The 23,062-nt window shown below is 41.1% G+C and overlaps 1 protein-coding gene across 4 annotated transcripts in view; it reads right to left on the bottom strand.

The window, feature by feature from the left end:
• gnas (GNAS complex locus) overlaps positions 1-23,062 on the bottom strand; it is a 109,830-nt gene that overhangs the window by 60,575 nt on the left and 26,193 nt on the right. For all 4 annotated transcript variants that reach the window (XM_088440905.1, XM_088440914.1, XM_088440925.1 and 1 more), the window contains 2 exons: positions 22,885-23,004; positions 11,672-11,769 (listed from right to left, as the gene is read on the bottom strand). In XM_088440905.1, the coding sequence (XP_088297031.1) occupies positions 11,672-11,769; positions 22,885-23,004 (218 nt within the window). The remainder of the gene's footprint in view (positions 1-11,671; positions 11,770-22,884; positions 23,005-23,062) is intronic.

The following is a 23,062-nucleotide window of genomic DNA, read 5'->3' as shown; positions in this document are numbered from 1 at the left end:
GAGACCACGCCCATTATCAAAACTTCGTAAAATTTGGTGGAGGTCAGCGGGGCTGTCTAGAGGCTTTGCAGACTTAATTTCAGCGATATTACATAAAAGGGCTCAGCTAAACACATAAAAACGTTTAAAAAATTCTATATTTTTGGCTGCCACTAGGTGGCGCTCGCACTATAACAAAAAATAAGTTGATAGGTGTATTCCGCATTGGAAACCCATCAAATATATGAAGTTTAGAAAAGATATGACCATCTGGGACCAAACACAGCAACTTTGTTCGTTTTGGCCAGACATCAGACAGACATTTTTGTTTGCCACTAGATGGCCTTATAAGCAATTGAAGAATTTTTTAATCACTTGTGTTAAGGGCTTAAGTCTTCATGTGTATGTGAAGTTTCAGATTTTTCTAAGCTTGTAAAGCTGAGTTATAAAGGTTTGTTTCACATGTGGCAAAGTAATCATCAAAGGCATAATATGAAGCCCCGCCCCCAACATATTTGATGGCGGATCATCACAAAAATTTGAACAATTGTGCCTCACAGTCAGATAAAACATCACAGCAAATTTGAAGTCGATCGGGTCAAGTGTTTGGGAGAAAAAAGGAGCAGTTAGGGACCTGCAAATGAGCAAAAACGGGCCAAAAGTGCACATTCAAAAATTCATAACTCTCTTTCTGTACATCTGAGCACATGGCTCGCGCTGACTTTTTTGTAGGGCTGGAGGTCCTACATAAGGCTACAAATTTTTGGAGCTCTAGGTCAAACGGGCCGGGAGTGAGAGGCTTTTTTCCACTCATAAGGCCATTTTGGGGCCAATTACAGCCACTTTTTTCGTTTTGGCGAGTCATCTGACTTTGAGGTGGCGTGCAGACTCTGCCCATTATCGAAAAGTCGTAAAATTTTAAAACCCTAATATTCCATGTCTTAATGATATTCTGACCAATTTTCATTTGTTTTACTCAAACAGACTGAGCACAATACATGAAAGTGTAAAAAATGACATTTTAATCAACCACTAGGCGGCGCTAGTAGGTATTTAAAAAAATTTTTTTTAAAGGTGTTAAAGACATAAGTTTCCATGTGTCTATGAAGTTTTAGATTTTTTTAAGCTAGTACATCAAAGTTATTAAGGTTTTTGTCCCTCTTGGCGAAGGAAAAATTGAACACATAATTTGAAGCCACGCCCCTATCATATATGTCAGCGGATCTGCACGAAATTTTGCCCACTTGTGCCCCTATGTGTGAATATGGACCACAGCAAATTTGATGGCGATTGAGTAAAGCGTTTAGGAGAAACAAGGAGCAGTTTGGGACCTGCAAACGTGCAAAAATGGGCCAAAAATGCACATTCAAAAATTCATAACTCTTTTTCTGTACATCTGAGCACATGGCTCGCGCTGACTTTTTTGTAGGTCTCTAGGTCCTACATATGCCTAAAAATTTTCGTAGCTCTAGGTCAAACGGGCCGGGACCAGGTGCACTTTTTCGACCTTAGGTGGCGCTGCAGAGCCATTTTTTTTGCATTTTTTTTGGGAAACACAAAAATATCAAATTTTTCACCGGGCCCGACAAATGTGCAAATTTTGGTGACTTTTCGTGCATGTTTAGGCCCTCAAAAATGGAAAAGCACTGCACAGTAAATAATAATAATAAGAATACTAGAGCTGCAAGCAGCTATAAAGGGCCCTCGCAGACCTGTGCACGTTGGGGTATGAACAGGTCGGGGTATGAACAAGGACTATGAATGATGAAAAATTTGTTGTAGATCACTTCAGTGCAGGACTTTTACCAAATATGTAAAATTTAGACAAGGTGGGACAATGTGGGTGGAGTTACTGCAGCTTTTATTGTTCCAATTTTGTTACTTTCAATGCCATATAGGCCACACCCACTGTGGAAACATCGTACTGATTTGTGGAGGGCATAAGGCATGGCCACTGGCTTTTCAGAAAACATTTAAGGGATATCGCTTCAAGGGGCTCAGCAGAGTAAATAAAAACATTAAGGATTTGCTATGTTTTTTGCTGCCACTAGGTGGCGCTCGTACTATGATAAAAAATAGGCTTGTAGGTGTGTTTCACATTGGACTCCCATCCCATATACGAAGTTTGAAAAATATCAGATCGTCTAGGTACAATTACAGTAACTTTTACCGTTTTCGCGAGACATCGGATTTTGAGTTGGCATAGAGGCCACGCTCTTAATTGAAAAGTCATAAAAGTTGAGAACCTTAAGGTTTCAATGTGTCATAGCTTTTCTGACCATTTTTGAGTTCATTTAGTCAAACAGGCATTTCACAGTACATAAAAGTATAATAAATGAGATTTTTGTCCGCCACTGGGTGGCGCTGTAAATGATTTGAAAGCTTATCACATAGCTGTATTATTGCATGACTTTTAAAGGCCCAGGAAAGTTTCAGATGGTTTGAAGCTGTCATAGCTCAGTTATTAAGATTTTTGTCACTCTTGGCGAAGGAAGTATTAAACATAATTTGAAGCTCCGCCCCCATCTTTTATGTCAAGAGATCTTCACGATATTTGGACTATGTGTGCCCCTCAGTTGGATAATGATTCATGCCAAAGTTGAAGGTAATGGGGTGAATCGTTTAAGAGAAAAAGGCACTAGTTTGAGACCAGCTAATGTCTAAGAATGGGACAAAACTGCACATTAAAAAAATTCATAACAATTTTTCTGTACATCCTTGCACATCACTTCTATTGACTTTTTTGTAGGTCTTACAGTCCTTCATTGGCATACAAAGTTTCATAGCTGTAGGTCAAACCAAACAGGATTGACTGTAATCATTCGACTAATTACATTTTTTGCAGCCACTAGGTGGCGCTAGCTTAAAACTGGAATATATTTTTGTCGATATGTTCAGGAGAATATTTTCATCCAATATGAGAAATTGTGAGAAGATCAGATCATCTGGGTCAAATTACAACAACTTTTACTGGACAGATAAAGCTTCGGAATGAAAATGGTCGTAGAGGCCACGCCCATTATCGAAAATGCGTAAAATTTGGTGGAGGTCAGCAGGGCTGTCTAGAGGCTTTTCAGACTCAATTTCAGCGATATTACTTCAAAGGGCTCAGCTAAACACATAAAAACGTTTAAAAAATGCTATATTTTTGGCTGCCATTAGGTGGCGCTCGCACTATAACAAAAAATACGTTGATAGGTGTATTCCGCATTGGAAAGCCATCAAATATATGAAGTTTAGACAAGATAAGACCATCTGGGACCAAACACAGCAACTTTGTTCGTTTTGGCGAGACATCAGACTGACATTTTTGTTTGCCACTAGATGGCCTTATAAGCAATTGAAGATTTTTTTAAACACTTGTGTTAAGGGCTTGAGTCTCCATGTGTCTGTGAAGTTTCAGATTTTTCTAAGCTTGTAAAGCTGAGTTATAAAGATTTGTTTCACATGTGGCAAAGTAATCATCAAAGGCATAATATGAAGCCCCGCCCCCAACATATTTGATGGCGGATCATCACAAAAATTCGAACAATTGTGCCTCACAGTCAGATAAAACATCACAGCAAATTTGAAGTCGATCGGGTCAAGCGTTTGGGAATAAAAAAGAGCAGTTCGGGACCTGCAAATGAGCAAAAACGGGCCAAAAGTGCACATTCAAAAATTCATAACTCTCTTTGTGTACATCTGAGCACATGGCTTGCGCTGACTTTTTTGTAGGGCTCGAGGTCCTACATAAGGCTACAAATTTTTGGAGCTCTAGGTCAAACGGGCCGGGAGTGAGAGGCTATTTTCCACTCATAAGGCCATTTTGGGGCCAATTACAGCCACTTTTTTCGTTTTGGCGAGTCATCTGACTTTGAGGTGGCGTGCAGACTACGCCCATTATCGAAAAGTCATAAAATTTTGAAACCTTAATATTCCATGTCTTATTGATATTCTGACCAATTTGCATTTGTTTTACTCAAACAGACTGAGCACAATACATGAAAGTGTAAAAAATGACATTTTAATCAACCACTAGACGGCGCTAGTAGGTATTTTAAAAAACTTTTTTTAAAGGTGTTAAAGACATAAGTTTCCATGTGTCTATGAAGTTTTAGATTTTTTTAAGCTAGTACATCAAAGTTATTAAGGTTTTTGTCCCTCTTGGCGAAGGAAAAATTGAACACATAATTTGAAGCCACGCCCCTATCATATATGTCAGCAGATCTGCACCAAATTTTGCCCACTTGTGCCCCTATGTGTGAATATGGACCACAGCAAATTTGAAGGCGATTGAGTAAAGCGTTTAGGAGAAACAAGGAGCAGTTTGGGACCTGCAAACGTGCAAAAATGGGCCAAAAATGCACATTCAAAAATTCATAACTCTTTTTCTGTACATCTGAGCACATGGCTCACGCTGACTTTTTTGTAGGTCTCTAGGTCCTACATATGCCTAAAAATTTTCGTAGCTCTAGGTCAAACGGGCCGGGACCAGGTGCACTTTTTCGACCTTAGGTGGCGCTGCAGAGCCATTTTTTTTGCATTGTTTTGGGAAACACAAAAATATCCAATTTTTCACCGGGCCCGACAAATGTGCAAATTTTGGTGACTTTTCGTGCATGTTTAGGCCCTCAAAAATGGAAAAGCGCTGCACAGTAAATAATAATAATAATAATAATAATAATCTGGAGAAAAACAAGAGGGCTCTCGCAGCGGTAGCTGCTCGGGCCCTAATAAGAAGAATAACTAGAGCTGCAAGCAGCTATAAAGGGCCCTCGCAGACCTGTGCACGTTGGGGTATTAACAGGTCGGGGTATGAACAAGGACTATGAACGATGAAAAAGTAGTTGTAGATGACTTCAGTGCAGGACTCTTACCAAATATGTAAAATTTAGACAAGGTGGGACAATGTGGGTGGAGTTACTGCAGCTTTTATTGTTCCAATTTTGTGACTTTCAATGCGATATAGGCCACATTCACTGTCGAAACATCGTACTGATTTGCGGAGGGCATAAGGCATGGCCACTGGCTTTTCAAAAAACATTTAAGGGATGTCACTTCAAGGGGCTCAGCAGAGTACATAAAAACATTAAGGAATTGCTATATTTTTTGCTGCCACTAGGTGGCGCTCGTACTATGATTAAAAAATAGGCCTGTAGGTGTGTTTCACATTGGACTCCCATCCCATATATGAATTTTTAAAAATATATGATCGTCTAGGTCCAATTACAGCAACTTTTACCGTTTTCGCGAGACATCGGATTTTGAGTTGGCATAGAGGGCACGCCCTTTAATGAAAAGTCATAAAAGTTGAGAACCTTAATGTTCCAATGTGTCATAGCTTTTCTGACCATTTTTGAGGTCATTTAGTCAAACAGGCATTTCAGAGTACATAAAAGTATAAAAAATGAGATTTTTGTCCGCCACTGGGTGGCGCTGTAAATGATTTGAAAGTTTATCACATAGCTGTATTATTGCATTACTTTTAAAGGCCCAGGAAAGTTTCAGATGGTTTGAAGCTGTCATAGCTGAGTTAATAATATTTTTGTCACTCTTGGCGAAGGAAATATTAAACATAATTTGAAGCTCCGCCCCCATCTTTTATGTCAAGAGATCTTCACGATATTTGGCCTATGTGTGCCCCTCAGTTGGATAATGATTCATGCCAAAGTTGAAGGTAATGGGGTGAATCGTTTAAGAGAAAAAGGCACTAGTTTGAGACGAGCTAATGTCTAAGAATGGGACAAAACTGCACATTAAAAAAATTCATAACAATTTTTCTGTACATCTTAGCACATCACTTCTATTGACTTTTTTGTAGGTCTTGCAGTCCTTCATTTGCCTACAAAGTTTCATAGCTGTAGGTCAAACCAAACAGGATTGACTGTAATCTTTCGACTAATGACATTTTTTGCAGCCACTAGGTGGCGCTAGCTTTAAACTGGAATATATTTGTGTCGATATGTTCAGAAGAATATTATCATCCAATGTGTGAAATTGTGAGAAGATCAGATCATCTGGGTCAAATTACAGCAACTTTTACTGGACAGATAAAGCTTCGGAATGAAAATGGTCGTAGAGACCACGCCCATTATCGAAACTTCGTAAAATTTGGTGGAGGTCAGCAGAGCTGTCTAGAGGCTTTGCAGACTTAATTTCAGCGATATTACATCAAAGGGCTCAGCAAAACACATAAAAACGTTTAAAAAATGCTATATTTTTGGCTGCCACTAGGTGGCGCTCGCACTATAACAAAAAATACGTTGATAGGTGTATTCCGCATTGGAAACCCATCAAATATATGAAGTTTAGAAAAAATAAGACCATCTGGGACCAAACACAGCAACTTTGTTCGTTTTGGCGAGACATCAGACTGACATTTTTGTTTACCACTAGATGGCCTTATAAGCAATTGAAGATTTTTTTAAACACTTGTGTTAAGGGCTTAAGTCTTCATGTGTATGTGAAGTTTCAGATTTTTCTAAGCTTGTAAAGCTGAGTTATAAAGGTTTGTTTCACATGTGGCAAAGTAATCATCAAAGGCATAATATGAAGGCCCGCCCCCAACATATTTGATGGCGGATCATCCCGAAAATTTGAACAATTGTGCCTGACAGTCAGATAAAACATCACAGCAAATTTGAAGTCGATCGGGTCAAGCGTTTGGGAGAAAAAAGGAGCAGTTCGGGACCTGCAAATGAGCAAAAACGGGCCAAAAGTGCACATTCAAAAATTCATAACTCTCTTTCTGTACATCTGAGCATATGGCCCGCGCTGACTTTTTTGTAGGGCTCGAGGTCCTACATAAGACTACAAATTTTTGGAGCTCTAGGTCAAACGGGCCGGGAGTGAGAGGCTATTTTCCACTCATAAGGCCATTTTGGGGCCAATTACAGCCACTTTTTTCGTTTTGGCGAGTCATCTGACTTTGAGGTGGCGTGCAGACTACGCCCATTATCGAAAAGTCGTAAAATTTTAAAACCTTAATATTCCATGTCTTATTGATATTCTGACCAATTTTCATTTGTTTTACTCAAACAGACTGAGCACAATACATGAAAGTGTAAAAAATGACATTTTAATCAACCACTAGGCGGCGCTAGTAGGTATTTAAAAAAACGTTTTTGAAAGGTGTTAAAGACATAAGTTTCCATGTGTCTATGAAGTTTTAGATTTTTTTAAGCTAGTACATCAAAGTTATTAAGGTTTTTGTCCCTCTTGGCGAAGGAAAAATTGAACACATAATTTGAAGCCACGCCCCTATCATATATGCCAGCAGATCTGCACCAAATTTTGCCCACTTGTGCCCCTACGTGTGAATATGGACCACAGCAAATTTGAAGGTGATTGAGTAAAGCGTTTAGGAGAAACAAGGAGCAGTTTGGGACCTGCAAACGTGCAAAAATGGGCCAAAAATGCACATTCAAAAATTCATAACTCTTTTTCTGTACATTTGAGCACATGGCTCGCGCTGACTTTTTTGTAGGTCTCTAGGTCCTACATATGCCTAAAAATTTTCGTAGCTCTAGGTCAAACGGGCCGGGACCAGGTGCACTTTTTCGACCTTAGGTGGCGCTGCAGAGCCATTGTTTTTGCATTGTTTTGGGAAACACAAAAATATCCAATTTTTCACCGGGCCCGACAAATGTGCAAATTTTGGTGACTTTTCGTGCATGTTTAGGCCCTCAAAAATGGAAAAGCGCTGCACAGTAAATAATAATAATAATAATAATAATAATAATAATAATAATAATAATAATAATAATCTGGAGAAAAACAAGAGGGCTCTCGCAGCGGTAGCTGCTCGGGCCCTAAATAATCTGGAGAAAAACAAGAGGGCTCTCGCAGCGGTAGCTGCTCGGGCCCTAATAATAATCCGGAGAAAAACAAGAGGGCTCTCGCAGCGGTAGCTGCTCGGGCCCTAATAATAATAATCCGGAGAAAAACAAGAGGGCTCTCGCAGCGGTAGCTGCTCGGGCCCTAATAATAATAAGAATAATAATCCGGAGAAAAACAAGAGGGCTCTCGCAGCGGTAGCTGCTCGGGCCCTAATAATAACTAGAGCTGCAAGCAGCTATAAAGGGCCCTCGCAGACCTGTGCACGTTGGGGTATGAACAGGTCGGGGTATGAACAAGGACTATGAACGATGAAAAAGTAGTTGTAGATGACTTCAGTAGAGGACTCTTACCAAATATGTAAAATTTAAACAAGGTGGGACAATGTGGGTGGAGTTACTGCAGCTTTTATTGTTCCAATTTTGTGTCTTATAATGCCATATAGGCCACACCCACTGTCGAAACATCGTACTGATTTGTGGAGGGCAAGAAGGTGGGACAATGTGGTTGGAGTTACTGCAGCTTTTATTGTTACAGTTTTGTGACTTTCAATGCCGTATAGGCCACACACACTGTGGAAACATCTACTCATTTGTGGAGGGCATAAGGCATGGCCACTGGCTTTTCAGAAAACATTTAAAGGATATCACTTCAAGGGGCTCAGCAGAGTACATAAAAACATTAAGGATTTGCTATATTTTTTGCTGCCACTAGGTGGCGCTCGTACTATGATAAAAAATAGGCTTGTAGGTGTGTTTCACATTGGACTCCCATCCCATATATGAAGTTTTAAAAATATCAGATCGTCTAGGTCCAATTACAGCAACTTTTACCGTTTTCGCGAGACATCGGACTTTGAGTTGGCATAGAGGCCACGCCCTTTAATGAAAAGTCATAAAAGTTGAGAGGTTTAATGTTCCAATGTGTCATAGCTTTTCTGACCATTTTTGAGGTCATTTAGTCAAACAGGCATTTCACATTACATAAAGGTATAAAAAATGAGATTTTTGTCCGCCACTGGGTGGCGCTGTAAATGATTTGAAAGTTTATCACATAGCTGTATTATTGCATGACTTTTAAAGTCCCAGGAAAGTTTCAGATGGTTTGAAGCTGTAAACTGGAATATATTTTTGTCGATATGTTCAGGAGAATATTTTCATCCAATGTGTGAAATTGTGAGAAGATCAGATCATCTGGGTCAAATTACAGCAACTTTTACTGGACAGATAAAGCTTCGGAATGAAAATGGTCGTAGAGGCCACGCCCATTATCGAAACTTCGTAAAATTTGGTGGAGGTCAGCGGAGCTGTCTAGAGGCTTTGCCGACTTAATTTCAGCGATATTACATCAAAGGGCTCAGCTAAACACATAAAAACGTTTAAAAAATGCTATATTTTTGGCTGCCACTAGGTGGCGCTCGCACTATAACAAAAAATACGTTGATAGGTGTATTCCGCATTGGAAACCCATCAAATATATGAAGTTTAGAAAAGATAAGACCATCTGGGACCAAACACAGCAACTTTGTTCGTTTTGGCCAGACATCAGACTGACATTTTTGTTTGCCACTAGATGGCCTTATAAGCAATTGAAGAATTTTTTAAACACTTGTGTTAAGGGCTTAAGTCTTCATGTGTATGTGAAGTTCCAGATTTTTCTAAGCTTGTAAAGCTGAGTTATAAAGGTTTGTTTCACATGTGGCAAAGTAATCATCAAAGGCATAATATGAAGCCCCGCCCCCAACATATTTGATGGCGGATCATCACAAAAATTTGTTTTGGTAAACACAAAAATATCAAATTTTTAACCGGGCCCGACAAATGTGCAAATTTTGGTGACTTTTCGTGCATGTTTAGGCCCTCAAAAATGGAAAAGCGCTGCACAGTAAATAATAATAATAATAATAATAATAATAATCTGGAGAAAAACAAGAGGGCTCTCGCAGCGGTAGCTGCTCGGGCCCTAATAATAATAATAATCCGGAGAAAAACAAGAGGGCTCTCGCAGCGGTAGCTGCTCGGGCCCTAATAATAATAATAATAATAATCTGGAGAAAAACAAGAGGGCTCTCGCAGCGGTAGCTGCTCGGGCCCTAATAATAAGAATAATAATCTGGAGAAAAACAAGAGGGCTCTTGCAGCGGTAGCTGCTCGGGCCCTAATAATAATCCGGAGAAAAACAAGAGGGCTCTCGCAGCGGTAGCTGCTCGGGCCCTAATAATAATAATAATAATAATAATCCGGAGAAAAACAAGAGGGCTCTCGCAGCGGTAGCTGCTCGGGCCCTAATAATAATAATAATAAGAATAATAATCTGGAGAAAAACAAGAGGGCTCTCGCAGCGGTAGCTGCTCGGGCCCTAATAATCCGGAGAAAAACAAGAGGGCTCTCACAGCGGTAGCTGCTCGGGCCCTAATAATAAGAATAATAATCTGGAGAAAAACAAGAGGGCTCTCGCAGCGGTAGCTGCTCGGGCCCTAATAATAATCTGGAGAAAAACAAGAGGGCTCTCGCAGCGGTAGCTGCTCGGGCCCTAATAATCCGGAGAAAAACAAGAGGGCTCTCGCAGCGGTAGCTGCTCGGGCCCTAATAATAATAATAATAATAATAATCCGGAGAAAAACAAGAGGGCTCTCGCAGCGGTAGCTGCTCGGGCCCTAATAATAATAATCTGGAGAAAAACAAGAGGGCTCTCGCAGCGGTAGCTGCTTGGGCCCTAATAATAATAATAATAATACAGAGAAAAACAAGAGGGCTCTCGTAGCGTTAGCTGCTCGGGCCCTAATAATAATAATAATAATAATAATCCGGAGAAAAACAAGAGGGCTCTCGCAGCGGTAGCTGCTCGGGCCCTAATAATAATAATAATAATCCGGAGAAAAACAAGAGGGCTCTCGCAGCGGTAGCTGCTCGGGCCCTAATAATAATAATAATAATCCGGAGAAAAACAAGAGGGCTCTCGCATCGGTAGCTACTCGGGCCCTAATAATATTCCAGAGAAAAACAAGAGGGCTCTCGCAGCGGTAGCTGCTCGGGACCTAATACACATTATTGAGCCATATGAGTGTCCAACCTTTGATCTGAGCTGCTTTGTGGATGAGGTGCGCAGCCAAGAACCCCCCCCCCCCCCCCCCCCCCCCTTTCAACAAATTTACGACTGTGCAGTGTAAGGTTTAATAATTTAAGATTTGAGGAAATATGTGTGCTGCAGTAATATTTGTCTTAAATAATACGTATAGCATGAAGACTGAAAAAATTTTTTTTTGGTTTAATAATTTAAGATTTAAGTAAATATGTGTACTGCAGTAATATTTGTCTTAATTTTTATCGCATGAAGACTGAAAACATTCAATTTTTTTTTAAATTTTTTAAATGTGACAAGTGGGGGCACTACTTCGCGGATTTTCAGCTACAGCGGCTGGCTTCAGAAGGTATCTACCGCGATAAACGAGGGTTCAATGTATTAATTAATAATTAAGGTAATGATTTATTTTTGGAACAGATTTCTACTGTAATCCCTGAGTACGATTCATGTCTAATATTTTTCTGTGGACAAATATTTATTAATAATTACGTTATTTCGTTTTGATAACGGATCTCTTCTTTGATCCAAAAGAGAACACTTTTTGTTGATTACTACTTTGTCAACCGATACAAGTGACGTTTGAAAGGTTCTCAAGACACTGATGATGTTAAGCTTTTTTTTCAAAGAGATTTATTGTCACATGTATAGCACGAAAACACATGGTGAAATTCTTACTCTGTCCACCTCCCGAGCAGACCACATTCTAAATCAAACAAAAAATAATTCAATAGGTTGTTTTACTAAAAGTCAAAAGTGTGCCAATTTTTTTTGTTCACGTTGGGTTACTTACTATTGTGCACAGTCGATGAGCTGGTACTCATTGGACCTCTCAAAGCACAACTTGACGCCCTCGTCCTCCCACAGTGTTTTGGCATGCTCGTAAAACTCCTGCAGAGGTGGCGTAAAACAAAGGCCTAAGTTAGGATGACCTTTCCTTGTTTGTATAGAGGGAAAAACTAACTAACAGCTGGCTCTTTTTGTGGCAGTGGCATGCTTGCGGCAGATGCCACATGATACCACACTTTGTGCCAACAGTTGCCACTCTTTCGAGGCATTTCCTTGTTCCCTCTGTGGCTGTTGCCACGTGATGCCACACTTGTTGCCACTCTTTGAGGCATTTCCTTGTTCCCTCTGTGGTTACACCTCCATGATTTTCTTTTTTGTGTTAGACTTGCGATGTATTGTTGTTGGTTTGTATTGCTTTTATTTCACCCAATGACAACGTGAATGACAACATAAGCTCATATTTATAGTTTATCATCATTTATGTTGATAATGCACGCTACTGCCTATGTTTAGAAAGCGATGAGTGTTTATTTTGTTTATGTGTTCGTTTGTGTAGAGGTTGCACTTTATAGTTAGTAGTTGATGTTAGTTGTTGCTAACCCGCTAATGTCGGCTAAAAATACAGGAAATTCATAGATTAAAGATCGCCAAGAGTTTACATGTTAATTGACTGACTTTAACATTGTTGTTGATTTATTATTCAACAGATACTACATGATACACCATACATGAGCCAAAAAAATGTGAAGTTCAACGTGATGACTTGCGTACACTTTCACCGGAGTCTTGGTGCAGATAACCAGTCCTGAGAACAAATTCTCAACAAACTAAATAATATTAGTTATATAATGAATATACAATAATGTTAATGAGGATAATGTAATGTTAAATAATAGGAGAAAGGAAAAAAAAAAACACGCAAGAGGATTGTTTAGGGTTACTGCGGCTATATTGGGGCATACATAGAAATCTAGGAACTGATACACTACGGGTTTCAGACTTCGCGAGGGGTTGACAGCCCCCATTAACCGCGAAGTAGGGGGGATCACTGTATCCACATATATATACAGTGGGCCCCCGGGTTACGAACTTAATCCGTTCAGCGGCTACGCTCGTATCTCGAACTGTTCGTATAACGGGCAATCCAAACCCATGTTAATTTGTGTATGCGTGCAACGCGCGCAAAAGCCTTAGGTATAAACATCATGACTATACACATATATTGAGATTGAGTGACATAATCTACTGTACAGTTGCATTAATTAGCAAATACAAAGGAAAAATGACTTTTAGCTTTGGATTGACGTGACTTGAGCTGGGTGGAAGCGTAGGGGAACAGAGACCAACGCTCAAAGTCTATACGGCGAAGCAGATATGCTATTGGTCTTACAATGTCACAGTGACTCTTTCAGTCAAGGTGTAAGTCACGGAGATGCTAAAACATCATCCTCTTACTTCTTCCTTTATCACTACAAGTAATTTTAGAAGCTATGTCTAACAGATAAAGTTTGCAAAGTCTTCACAACATTCCTCCCTTCCGTTTTTCACTCATTTTCTCTCCTTCCTTCCATCCTGTGCCATCAAGCTAGATAAAGGCGTTCGGCCAATAGCATATCGGCATTTCTGTGACTGACGTGTGACGCTGGCCAATAGCATCTCCGTGAGTGAGACCGGGTGACCTTAATCGACCAATAGCATATTGGCATCTCCGTGACTGACTGATAATTATTCGCACTTTTTTTTTAAACGGTTGGAATGTATTGACAATTAATTAAAAAAAAAAAACACATTTAAACCAATGACAATTCTTTGTCCTGCAATCGGCACATTTAATTTCATGTCAGCTGTTTTTCCCTTTAGCTGTACAAACACTACACTTAAATGGTAATATATTTAGACACCGTGAGTGAGACAGTCACTGTGACGTTGTAAGACCAATAGCGTTCACGCTACTGCCACAAGCATCTGCTGATGATATAGATGACGCATCTGCTGATTTTGTTGACGCAGTTAAGCGAGAAACAAATTTACATCCTCAACGGCCGGATTGCTCGTAAGGCGAATGGTTTGTTCGCAAGTGGGGGACAAAAATCTCTGTGATTTACGCTCGTAAGGCGAATTGTTCGTAAATCAGGGTGTTCGTAAGCCGGGGGCCGACTGTATATATATATATATATATATATATATTGTTGGAGCCAAAAAGCTTTTTGTATATTCTAATTTGTTTATATTAAGAAAGTTAAACAAATTGTCTGAAGACATGCCAATCTATGGTGGGTGGAACCATGGTTGCCATGGTTACATAAATACGTGCCAGTTGGTGATTGCAGTCAGGTGCGACAGGGCAAGGGGCAAACAGTTTTCGACCGTGCGAACGTGCGAACGTGCGAACGTGAGTGGTCTTTAAGTTTGGTTTGTAACCCGAATTATTGTTTTATCACGATATTGAACGAAAAGGAATGTGGACGAAATAAACGGATTGGCATATCCAACGCAACGCAAAGAGACTATTGAAATTATTTGATTGACGCACGCGTCAAAACAAAACTTACCCAGTTGCCCTGCTGTCCAGCCTATAGGCAAAGGCTGTACAATGTCGAAAACTGTAGTCTTAGTTTGAGACGGACTACCAGTTTAAAGTATATTGGAAACCGAGAGGAAACGCAACGTGACGGCTGCTCGGTTTGGACGGCATCCGATCGTTGCATGAAAGGACAAATAAGTGCTGTTTCGCTGTGTTGTTGCGAAACTTGGACGGACCACAAGACTACGCCAGGGGAGACACGGCGTGCGGGCCATTGGCTTGGCTCAGCGGAGGCACCGCGAACGTTGGGACCAGCAAGGCAGCCAGCCAGAACATCCACGGTGAGCGGACGGCCGCGCTGCCCAGCCACCTCGCATCGCATCGCATCACACGACCAGGACAACGGCCCGGTGCTTGAACTTTGCATTGGGGCACTTTTCCAAACTTGGACAGGTACACTGTGCACATAAAGGTATGTAGCGCGCTACCAGCTGGTTAACAATATATGGCCATTTAAAATACTGTGTGCACACATAGGGGACTTTGAGGATAAAAAAGGTGTCAATACGAGCGCTCTGGTAAAATCCAATGCATTGGTGGTTTTATGGCATCATCTCCGTTACGTTTTACAAGGTCTTGATTGTAATGTGATGAATTTCTGTGGGGTTTGACTGAAATAACAAGGTACTGTTTTACATTTCACACTGCTGGTTGGGTTTTGTATTGCAAAAATGGATTCAGGTAAAGGTGTTGCTCATGTTATGCGCTCAAATGGTGATGCAATGCAAATAATGGATGAACCTTCAGAGGGTGAAAAACGGTCTAATGTGACCACCACAGGTCAAAGTGCTCGCAGTGAAATTTCACAGGTTAAATCTCAAGTTGGGTCACAGGTTGGCTCCAAACGCAAGGTGAAACTAACACCAAGGGCCTTAATGGAGAAAATTGATTCATTGCAAAAGGAGAGAAATTCTAAATTAAAAAGGGCATCCAACATGCAGAAAACAATTGGAGAATTAATGGAAAATGGAGGATGCAAACAGGAGGTTCAAAGTGCACTTGTGAAATATCTTGACCTATGCAAAGGTGCCAGAGAGGCACAGTGTGCTCTTCTACCACTAATACCTCAAGAAGAACAATACAAACATGACATTTGGTTCAAGGCCAAAATGATCAATATCGATCAATTTATTGAGGAGGTCAATGATTGGACAAAAAGGACCCAAGCTGTGCAAAGTGGCGATGATGTGGAAAATGAAATCAATTCCAACGACAGCATCTCTAATGTTGAAAGCACAAAATCCACTAAAGGTCACACCTGGAGTGAAGCGAGTAGGTCCAGCACCTCTTCGTTGCGAGCTCGCAAGCAGGTAGAGGCAGACAGAGCTGCCCTTGTAATTCGTGCAGCAGCATTAAAGGAGAAGCATGCGCTTGAGGAGATGGAGGAAATGCTGCGAAAGAAAAAGGAAACATTGGAGCTGGAGGCAGAACTGGCTGCTGCCAATGCCAAAATATCAGTGCTACAATCTCCCACTCACCAAACCCTCTCACAAGCACCATCTGATGGAATGGACTCCTACTTTAGGAAAGGTGCAAGACCAAAAGAACCTTCGGTGGCACAACACACCCTAGCCAGAAAACATGAACCAGTCACACAACCTATCCAACCGCAGCCACCCCGACAACAATCTGCACAATCCTATGTACAACAACAACCGCCTCCTATACAACAGCAGCAAGGACTTATTTCACAACCACCACAGCAGCAAACGTATATTCAAACAAAACCACCACCCCGACGTGTACAACCACCACCCTTTTCACAATCACACATGCCTATGAATGCAGCATGGGACATTGGCCATACCACCCACAGGAACCCCCCTGTGGAACAAAATGCTTCTCAATTCAATGACACTTCAACGGTGTGCAACTTGCTCCAAAAACAAAATGAAATCACAGCCATGCTAATGGAACAGCAAACCTCTCATTTACTGCCACCCAGGGAGATACCATGTTTTGATGGGGATCCTCTACAATATAGAACCTTTGTTAGAGCCTTTGTACATTGCGTTGAGAGAAACGCAAGCAACAAAGGGGATTGTCTGTACTATCTGGAGAGGTACACCAAGGGTCAGCCGAACGAGCTTGTACGGAGCTGTCAACACATGGCACCAGACAGAGGGTATGACATGGCAAAATATCTTCTTGACCAAAACTTTGGAGATGAATATAAAATTACAGCAGCATATATGGAGAAGGTGCACAACTGGCCGCTGCTGAAATCTGAGGATCCAAAATCCCTTCGAGCATATTCACTCTTCCTTCGTCAGTGTTGTAATGCCATGGAAACGGTACAGTATATGAGAGAACTTGACATGCCAGCCAACATGAAAGTCATCATTTCAAAGCTTCCATATAAGCTAAGAGAGATTTGGAGAGTCTCTGCATGCGGCATAATGGAAAGACACTACCGCAGACCCCAGTTCACAGACATAGTCACCTTTATAGAGCGCCAGGTAAAGATAATATCAGATCCAGTCTTTGGTGACATTCAGAATAACACACCGGGCACAGGAAAGCCAATGAACAAATTGAAGTCCCAAGGCAAACCCAGGTTTAAAGGAGACAGCTTTGCAACTACTATCGAAACCCCTCCGCCTGAAGAAGAGCAAGCAAGATTTCCACCTAGTCCCAAGCCAAGTAATACTGCTCACAACACCGCCTCTTGTATATGCTGTTCTAAAGACCACACTCTGGATCAGTGTCCAACAATGGAGAAGAAGTCACACAGAGACAAACTTGCTTTTATAAAACAAAATGGAGTCTGTTTTGGCTGCCTTCGCAAAGGCCATTTAAGCAAATATTGTGCTGACCGTTTGATTTGCAAGGTGTGCAATAAAAAGCATCCCAGTATTCTTCATATTTACTTTGACCAAAAGCAGAGGTCAAGCAACGCAAGTCAGCCAAATAAGCCTGCAGTGAGCAACGCACAGGTCTCCTTGCAAACTTGTGGACAAACAGGGGCCGGTGACAGTAATGGCGTTTTGTCAATCCTACCTGTGCAGGTGAAGTCCAGCAAGGGACATAAAGTAATTAAAACCTATGCATTCCTCGATCCCGGCAGCACAGATACCTTTTGTTCAGAAGCCCTCATGAGGAAGTTGAATTTGAATGGAAGAAAAGCCAAAATCAGCCTTCTAACCATGGGCCCAAAGGCATCTGTATCCAGTTACATGTTGACCGATTTAGAAATCTCAAGCCTCACTGGAGAAGAGTTCTTTGACCTGCCCAAGGTCTACACTCAAAAGAAAATGCCTGTTACAACCAGTAACATCATTAAAGAAGAGGAGCTGGCTAAGTGGCCATATTTAAATGGGGTGGTTCTTCCACGCATTCAAGCTGATGTTGAGCTATTGATTGGTACCAATGCCTCTAAACTACTTGAACCGTGGGAAGTTGTGAACAGTCGTGGTAATGGGCCATATGCCATTAAGACCCTATTGGGGTGGGTTGTTAATGGTCCCCTTTCCGGCTACAGTGAGCAGGCTGAGTGCGTTACTGTCAACAGGACCTCCATAACACATTTGGAGGAATTGCTGCACAATCAGTACAACCATGATTTTAATGAAACGACATCGGAGGACAAAGAGGAAATGTCACAGGATGATAAGAAGTTCATGAAAATCATGACTGATTCTTGTAAACTTCAAGATGGACATTACACCCTGGAACTCCCTTTCAGAAAAAAGGAAGTCTGTCTGCCAAACAATCGGTGTGTTGCTAGGCAACGCATATTTGGATTGAAGAGGAGGTTTGGGAGAGATAAGAAATTCCACAGAGATGCTGATGAAACTAAAGAATGGATTGAGAAAAAAACCCAGGCTCTCAACACCGACAACTACGGTCATGATTTGGCAAGTGTTCAGGCTTTGCAGCGCAAGCATGAGGGCTTTGAAAGAGACCTGGCACCCCTAGGTGACAATGTGAACTCTCTTGGGGAAACCGCACAACGTCTCATACAGTCCCACCCAGAAGCAGTGGATGACATTCAAGAGAAATGTACTGAGCTCAACTCTGCCTGGAGCAGCCTTGTTAGACGTGCTGATCAGCGCAAAGACAAGCTGGGAAATTCACATGACCTGCAGCGCTTTCTATCTGATTTCAGAGACCTCGTGTCCTGGGTTAATGGTATCCGAGGACTGGTGTCCTCTGAGGAGCTAGCCAAAGATGTGACTGGAGCGGAAGCACTTCTAGAAAGACATCAGGAACATCGCACAGAAATAGATGCTCGTCTTGGTACATTCCAGGCTTTGGAGCAATTCGGGCACCAGCTTTTGGTGCAAGGACATTATGCGACTCCCGAGATCAAGCAAAGATTGGAAACTTTAGAAATGGAGCGGGCTGACCTGGAAAAGGCCTGGGTACAGCGCCGCATGATGCTGGACCAATGCTTGGGGTTCCAGCTCTTTAGCAGAGACTGTGAACAAGCTGAGAATTGGATGGCAGCTCGTGAAGCCTTTCTTGCAAGTGACGACAAGGGAGACTCCCTTGATAGTGTTGAGGCACTAATCAAAAAACATGAAGACTTTGATAAAGCCATTAATGTGCAGGAAGAGAAAATTGCTGCTCTCCAATCCTTTGCCAATCAACTCATAGGAGCGGACCATTATGCCAAATCTGAGATCTGCAGTCGACGCAATGAAGTTCTTGACAGGTGGCGTCGGCTGAAGACCCAGATGATTGAAAAGCGCTCAAAACTTGGTGAATCCCAGACCCTGCAGCAATGCAGCCGAGATGTGGATGAAATAGAAGCTTGGATCAGTGAGAAACTGCAGACTGCTTCTGATGAGTCCTACAAGGACCCTACCAACATTCAGCTATCCAAGCTTCTGAGTAAACATCAGAAGCACCAAGCATTTGAGGCGGAGCTCCATGCCAATGCTGATCGAATCCGTGGCGTCATAGATACTGGTAACACACTCATCCAGAGAGGTGCCTGTGCTGGCAGTGAAGATGCAGTTAAGGTACGCCTTGGTGCGCTGGGTGAACAGTGGCAATTTCTCGTCAACAAATCTGCTGAAAAGAGCCAAAAACTCAAAGAAGCCAATAAGCAACAGAACTTTAACACTGGCATCAAAGACTTTGATTTTTGGCTCTCTGAGGTGGAAGCACTTCTTGCTTCAGAGGACTATGGGAAAGATCTGGCCTCAGTCAACAACCTGTTGAAAAAACATCAGTTGCTGGAGGCTGATATTTCAGCCCATGAAGATCGTCTGGAAGATTTAAATGGACAGGCTGACAGTCTGATGGCAAGCAACGCCTTTGATACCTCTCAAGTGAAGGACAAGCGTGGTGCTGTTAATGGTCGTTTCAACAAAATAAAGAGCATGGCAGCCAGCCGCCACGCGAAGCTGAATGAGTCTCACCGTCTACATCAGTTCTTCAGGGACTTAGATGATGAAGAGTCTTGGATCAAAGAGAAGAAGTTGCTTGTAAGTTCAGAAGACTATGGGCGTGATTTGACTGGAGTGCAGAATCTGAGGAAGAAACGCAAGAGGCTTGAGGCTGAATTGGGAGCCCATGAGCCGGCAATTAAGTCTGTGCTTGATACTGGAAAGAAGCTGTCTGATGACAACACCATTGGCCAGCAGGGGGACATTGTATTGATCGCGGATGCAACAGCCCCACGTGGATCCTGGCTGCTGGGAAGGGTCTTAGAGATCTATGCTGACAAGAAGGGACTAGTGCGTTCTGCACGAGTTAAAACAAAAACCAGCACACTGGACAGACCAATAACTAAGCTTTGCTTGATTCAAGAAGCAGACACTTAAGCTTCTAAGAGGTTTGTTTTGTTTTCGTTTACATGACTTGTTGGCTCCATTTATGTTAATATTGGTTTGAATTGTTCACGGTCTCCTGCCGTTCTCAATTAGGGGCCGGTGTGTTGGAGCCAAAAAGCTTTTTGTATATTCTAATTTGTTTATATTAAGAAAGTTAAACAAATTGTCTGAAGACATGCCAATCTATGGTGGGTGGAACCATGGTTGCCATGGTTACATAAATACGTGCCAGTTGGTGATTGCAGTCAGGTGCGACAGGGCAAGGGGCAAACAGTTTTCGACCGTGCGAACGTGCGAACGTGCGAACGTGCGAACGTGAGTGGTCTTTAAGTTTGGTTTGTAACCCGAATTATTGTTTTATCACGATATTGAACGAAAAGGAATGTGGACGAAATAAACGGATTGGCATATCCAACGCAACGCAAAGAGACTATTGAAATTATTTGATTGACGCACGCGTCAAAACAAAACTTACCCAGTTGCCCTGCTGTCCAGCCTATAGGCAAAGGCTGTACATATATATATATATATATATATATATATGTATATATATATGTGTCAGGTAATGTGATGAGGGCAATGGCGACACATGGTGGTGAACGCAGGTAGTGCAGCAAGGTGATGGAATAATGCGCCATGTTGATGTAACATTGAGCCAAATTGATGTAAAATTACCGTGTAAATTATTGGCATAAGATACCAGTCAGAATTGACCTCGACTGGAATAAAACAAACAATAACAATTTGTTCAAGTAAAACAACAGCAGACACCAAATCATCTCTGAAGACAACCAACATTAAAGAAGTCCATGAAGTCAACTCACAATGAAGACACATTGTGAGGCCATAAGATCAAAGCAAGCTTTTAGCAATAAGTCATGCTCAATATTACTCTGTAACTGCCATTGGAAAAAGTGTCAATTGATCACAAGTGTTAAGACCTATGTTCATATTTATTTCGTAAATGTGCACATATGATGTTATTGCCTTTTTAGCCTGATTTGAACTATGCAACTTGTTATTGCCATTCTGGCCTGATTTGAACTGCATCTTTGATCAAGATATGGTTGAATCATTTACTGGAATGTTCAGGTGTATTTCATGTTATTGCCATTTTTGCCTGATTTGAACTGTACCTTTAATCAAGATATGATTGAATCATTTATTGGAATGTTCAAGTATGTTCAAGTGGAAAGTTACTAATTGACCAAATCAAACACTGAACGGTCAGGTCAGCATTCCGAACAGGGACAAATGACCATATATGTCCAAATTTACTGGAAGGGCTACCGATAAGACCTTTTGTTGGGATTTAGTCATATTTGTTTAAAAGTGTTCAAAGTGTCATAGTGAAACTTCTGGTTTCATTATGTGTATATCAAGTCATGGGGTTAGGGTCCTATAAAAAGGCCACCACCCAAGACTTGTGACTTCCTTTTTTGCCTTTGCCTGCCAAGAGTGTGAGGACCTTCTCCAGGCTTCGAGTGTAAACCACCAAGTCAGAGTAGGACTCTGTCACTCTCAGAATTGGACACTTTTTAAATTCTTGCGACGTTGTTAGCCCTCGGAGGATTTCACGCAAACCGGTAAGGAAGCCATTCTAAATTCTAAATCCATCCGATAGCCCAACTAATAATGTCATTAATTCGTAATTTAGGAGAATTGAAACTGATCACTTTGATTCTCTTCCAATATTGGTATTAGACCTTTTAGAAACTTTACACTCTTTTCATTATGTTTTAAATTCTTTATTTCATTATACTGTTTTTGTGCATGGTTTTTCATAGCCTTGGACGAAATTTTATCTTAATCATTTATTAGCTGAAAGACAAAATGTATTGAATGTGTTTTTGTGTTTTATGTATTAAGGGGGCATGGTAGGCCCAGCCATGTACTTTTTGATACTGTAAAAAATTATTTGCTTTGCTTTCGCTAATACCTCAAAATTTCATTCTTTATTCTATCTCAGTCATTCTTAAAAACCAAAATTAGAGATCCTCCTAGCCTTCTGTAAGTGAAGTAATGATGTTGCCCTTACATCGGCAGTGCCATTCTTGAATGAAGTTTAGTTACTCAGAGTTGGTTGAAGTTAAAACAAACGTATCCGAGTGGTCGTATAAGACTGCTAAACCCTATTCTGGTCTTAACAAGTGCAAATGATCTTTTAGAAGAGGAGCTGCCATATATAATTTGCGTGTTTTTTCTACCGTCTCGTCTCAGCGGTTACTCGACGAGTCGGCGGATTAAAGTAAGATGGATAGACGCTTAAAAACTTAAGGCAGTGAGCACCAGAACGTATCTTCTTCGACACCAACTTACGCAGATGTTCGTTGCCCGGCGATACAGCGTTAGAGCTGTGCTGGACTAACGGGACGTCTTAACCCTTTAAACGGAGAGTCGGTCAGGACTGTTAGTTGTCCTTAGATAGCTGACAGGACTGCGGTAAGAGCAGATCAGTCAATATATATATACATATATATATACACACACATATATACACATATATATATACATACACACACACACATTATATATATATATATATATATATATATATATATATATATATACTGATATATATATATATATATATATATATATATATATATATATATATATATATATCAGTATATATATATCAGTATATATATATCAGTATATATATATATATATATATATATATATATATATATAAATATATATATATAGAATCATTGTTGAAATAAGCCAATACAGTCCATAAAGTCAGAACAAATCGATGGAGGCTCCACCGACTTCTTCTCACTCATCAGTCTGTCCAAACGGAAAACGATGTTTATGATTGTGGGGGAACTGGGGTGCAATACTCACAAGCGGAAACTCAAAATCCTTCTGGTTGACGAAGTTGAGGATGTATTCAATGTGATGCTGGTTGTCTGGACAGGCCAGCTGCACAGGTGGCGTCAGAGTGCTCATTGCTGTCACTATTGTCTTGAATAAACACAAAAAAAGAAAACAATGGAACGTGACAGAGCAGTAGAAGTAGGTC

Source organism: Hippichthys cyanospilos, chromosome 2, assembly GCF_059441005.1.
Source record: "Hippichthys cyanospilos isolate Australia breed blue-spotted pipefish chromosome 2, RoL_Hcya_1.0, whole genome shotgun sequence".
NCBI classification, from domain to species: domain Eukaryota; kingdom Metazoa; phylum Chordata; class Actinopteri; order Syngnathiformes; family Syngnathidae; genus Hippichthys; species Hippichthys cyanospilos.
Note: the sequence above shows the minus strand (reverse complement) of the source record. Positions and strands in the feature narration are given on the sequence as shown.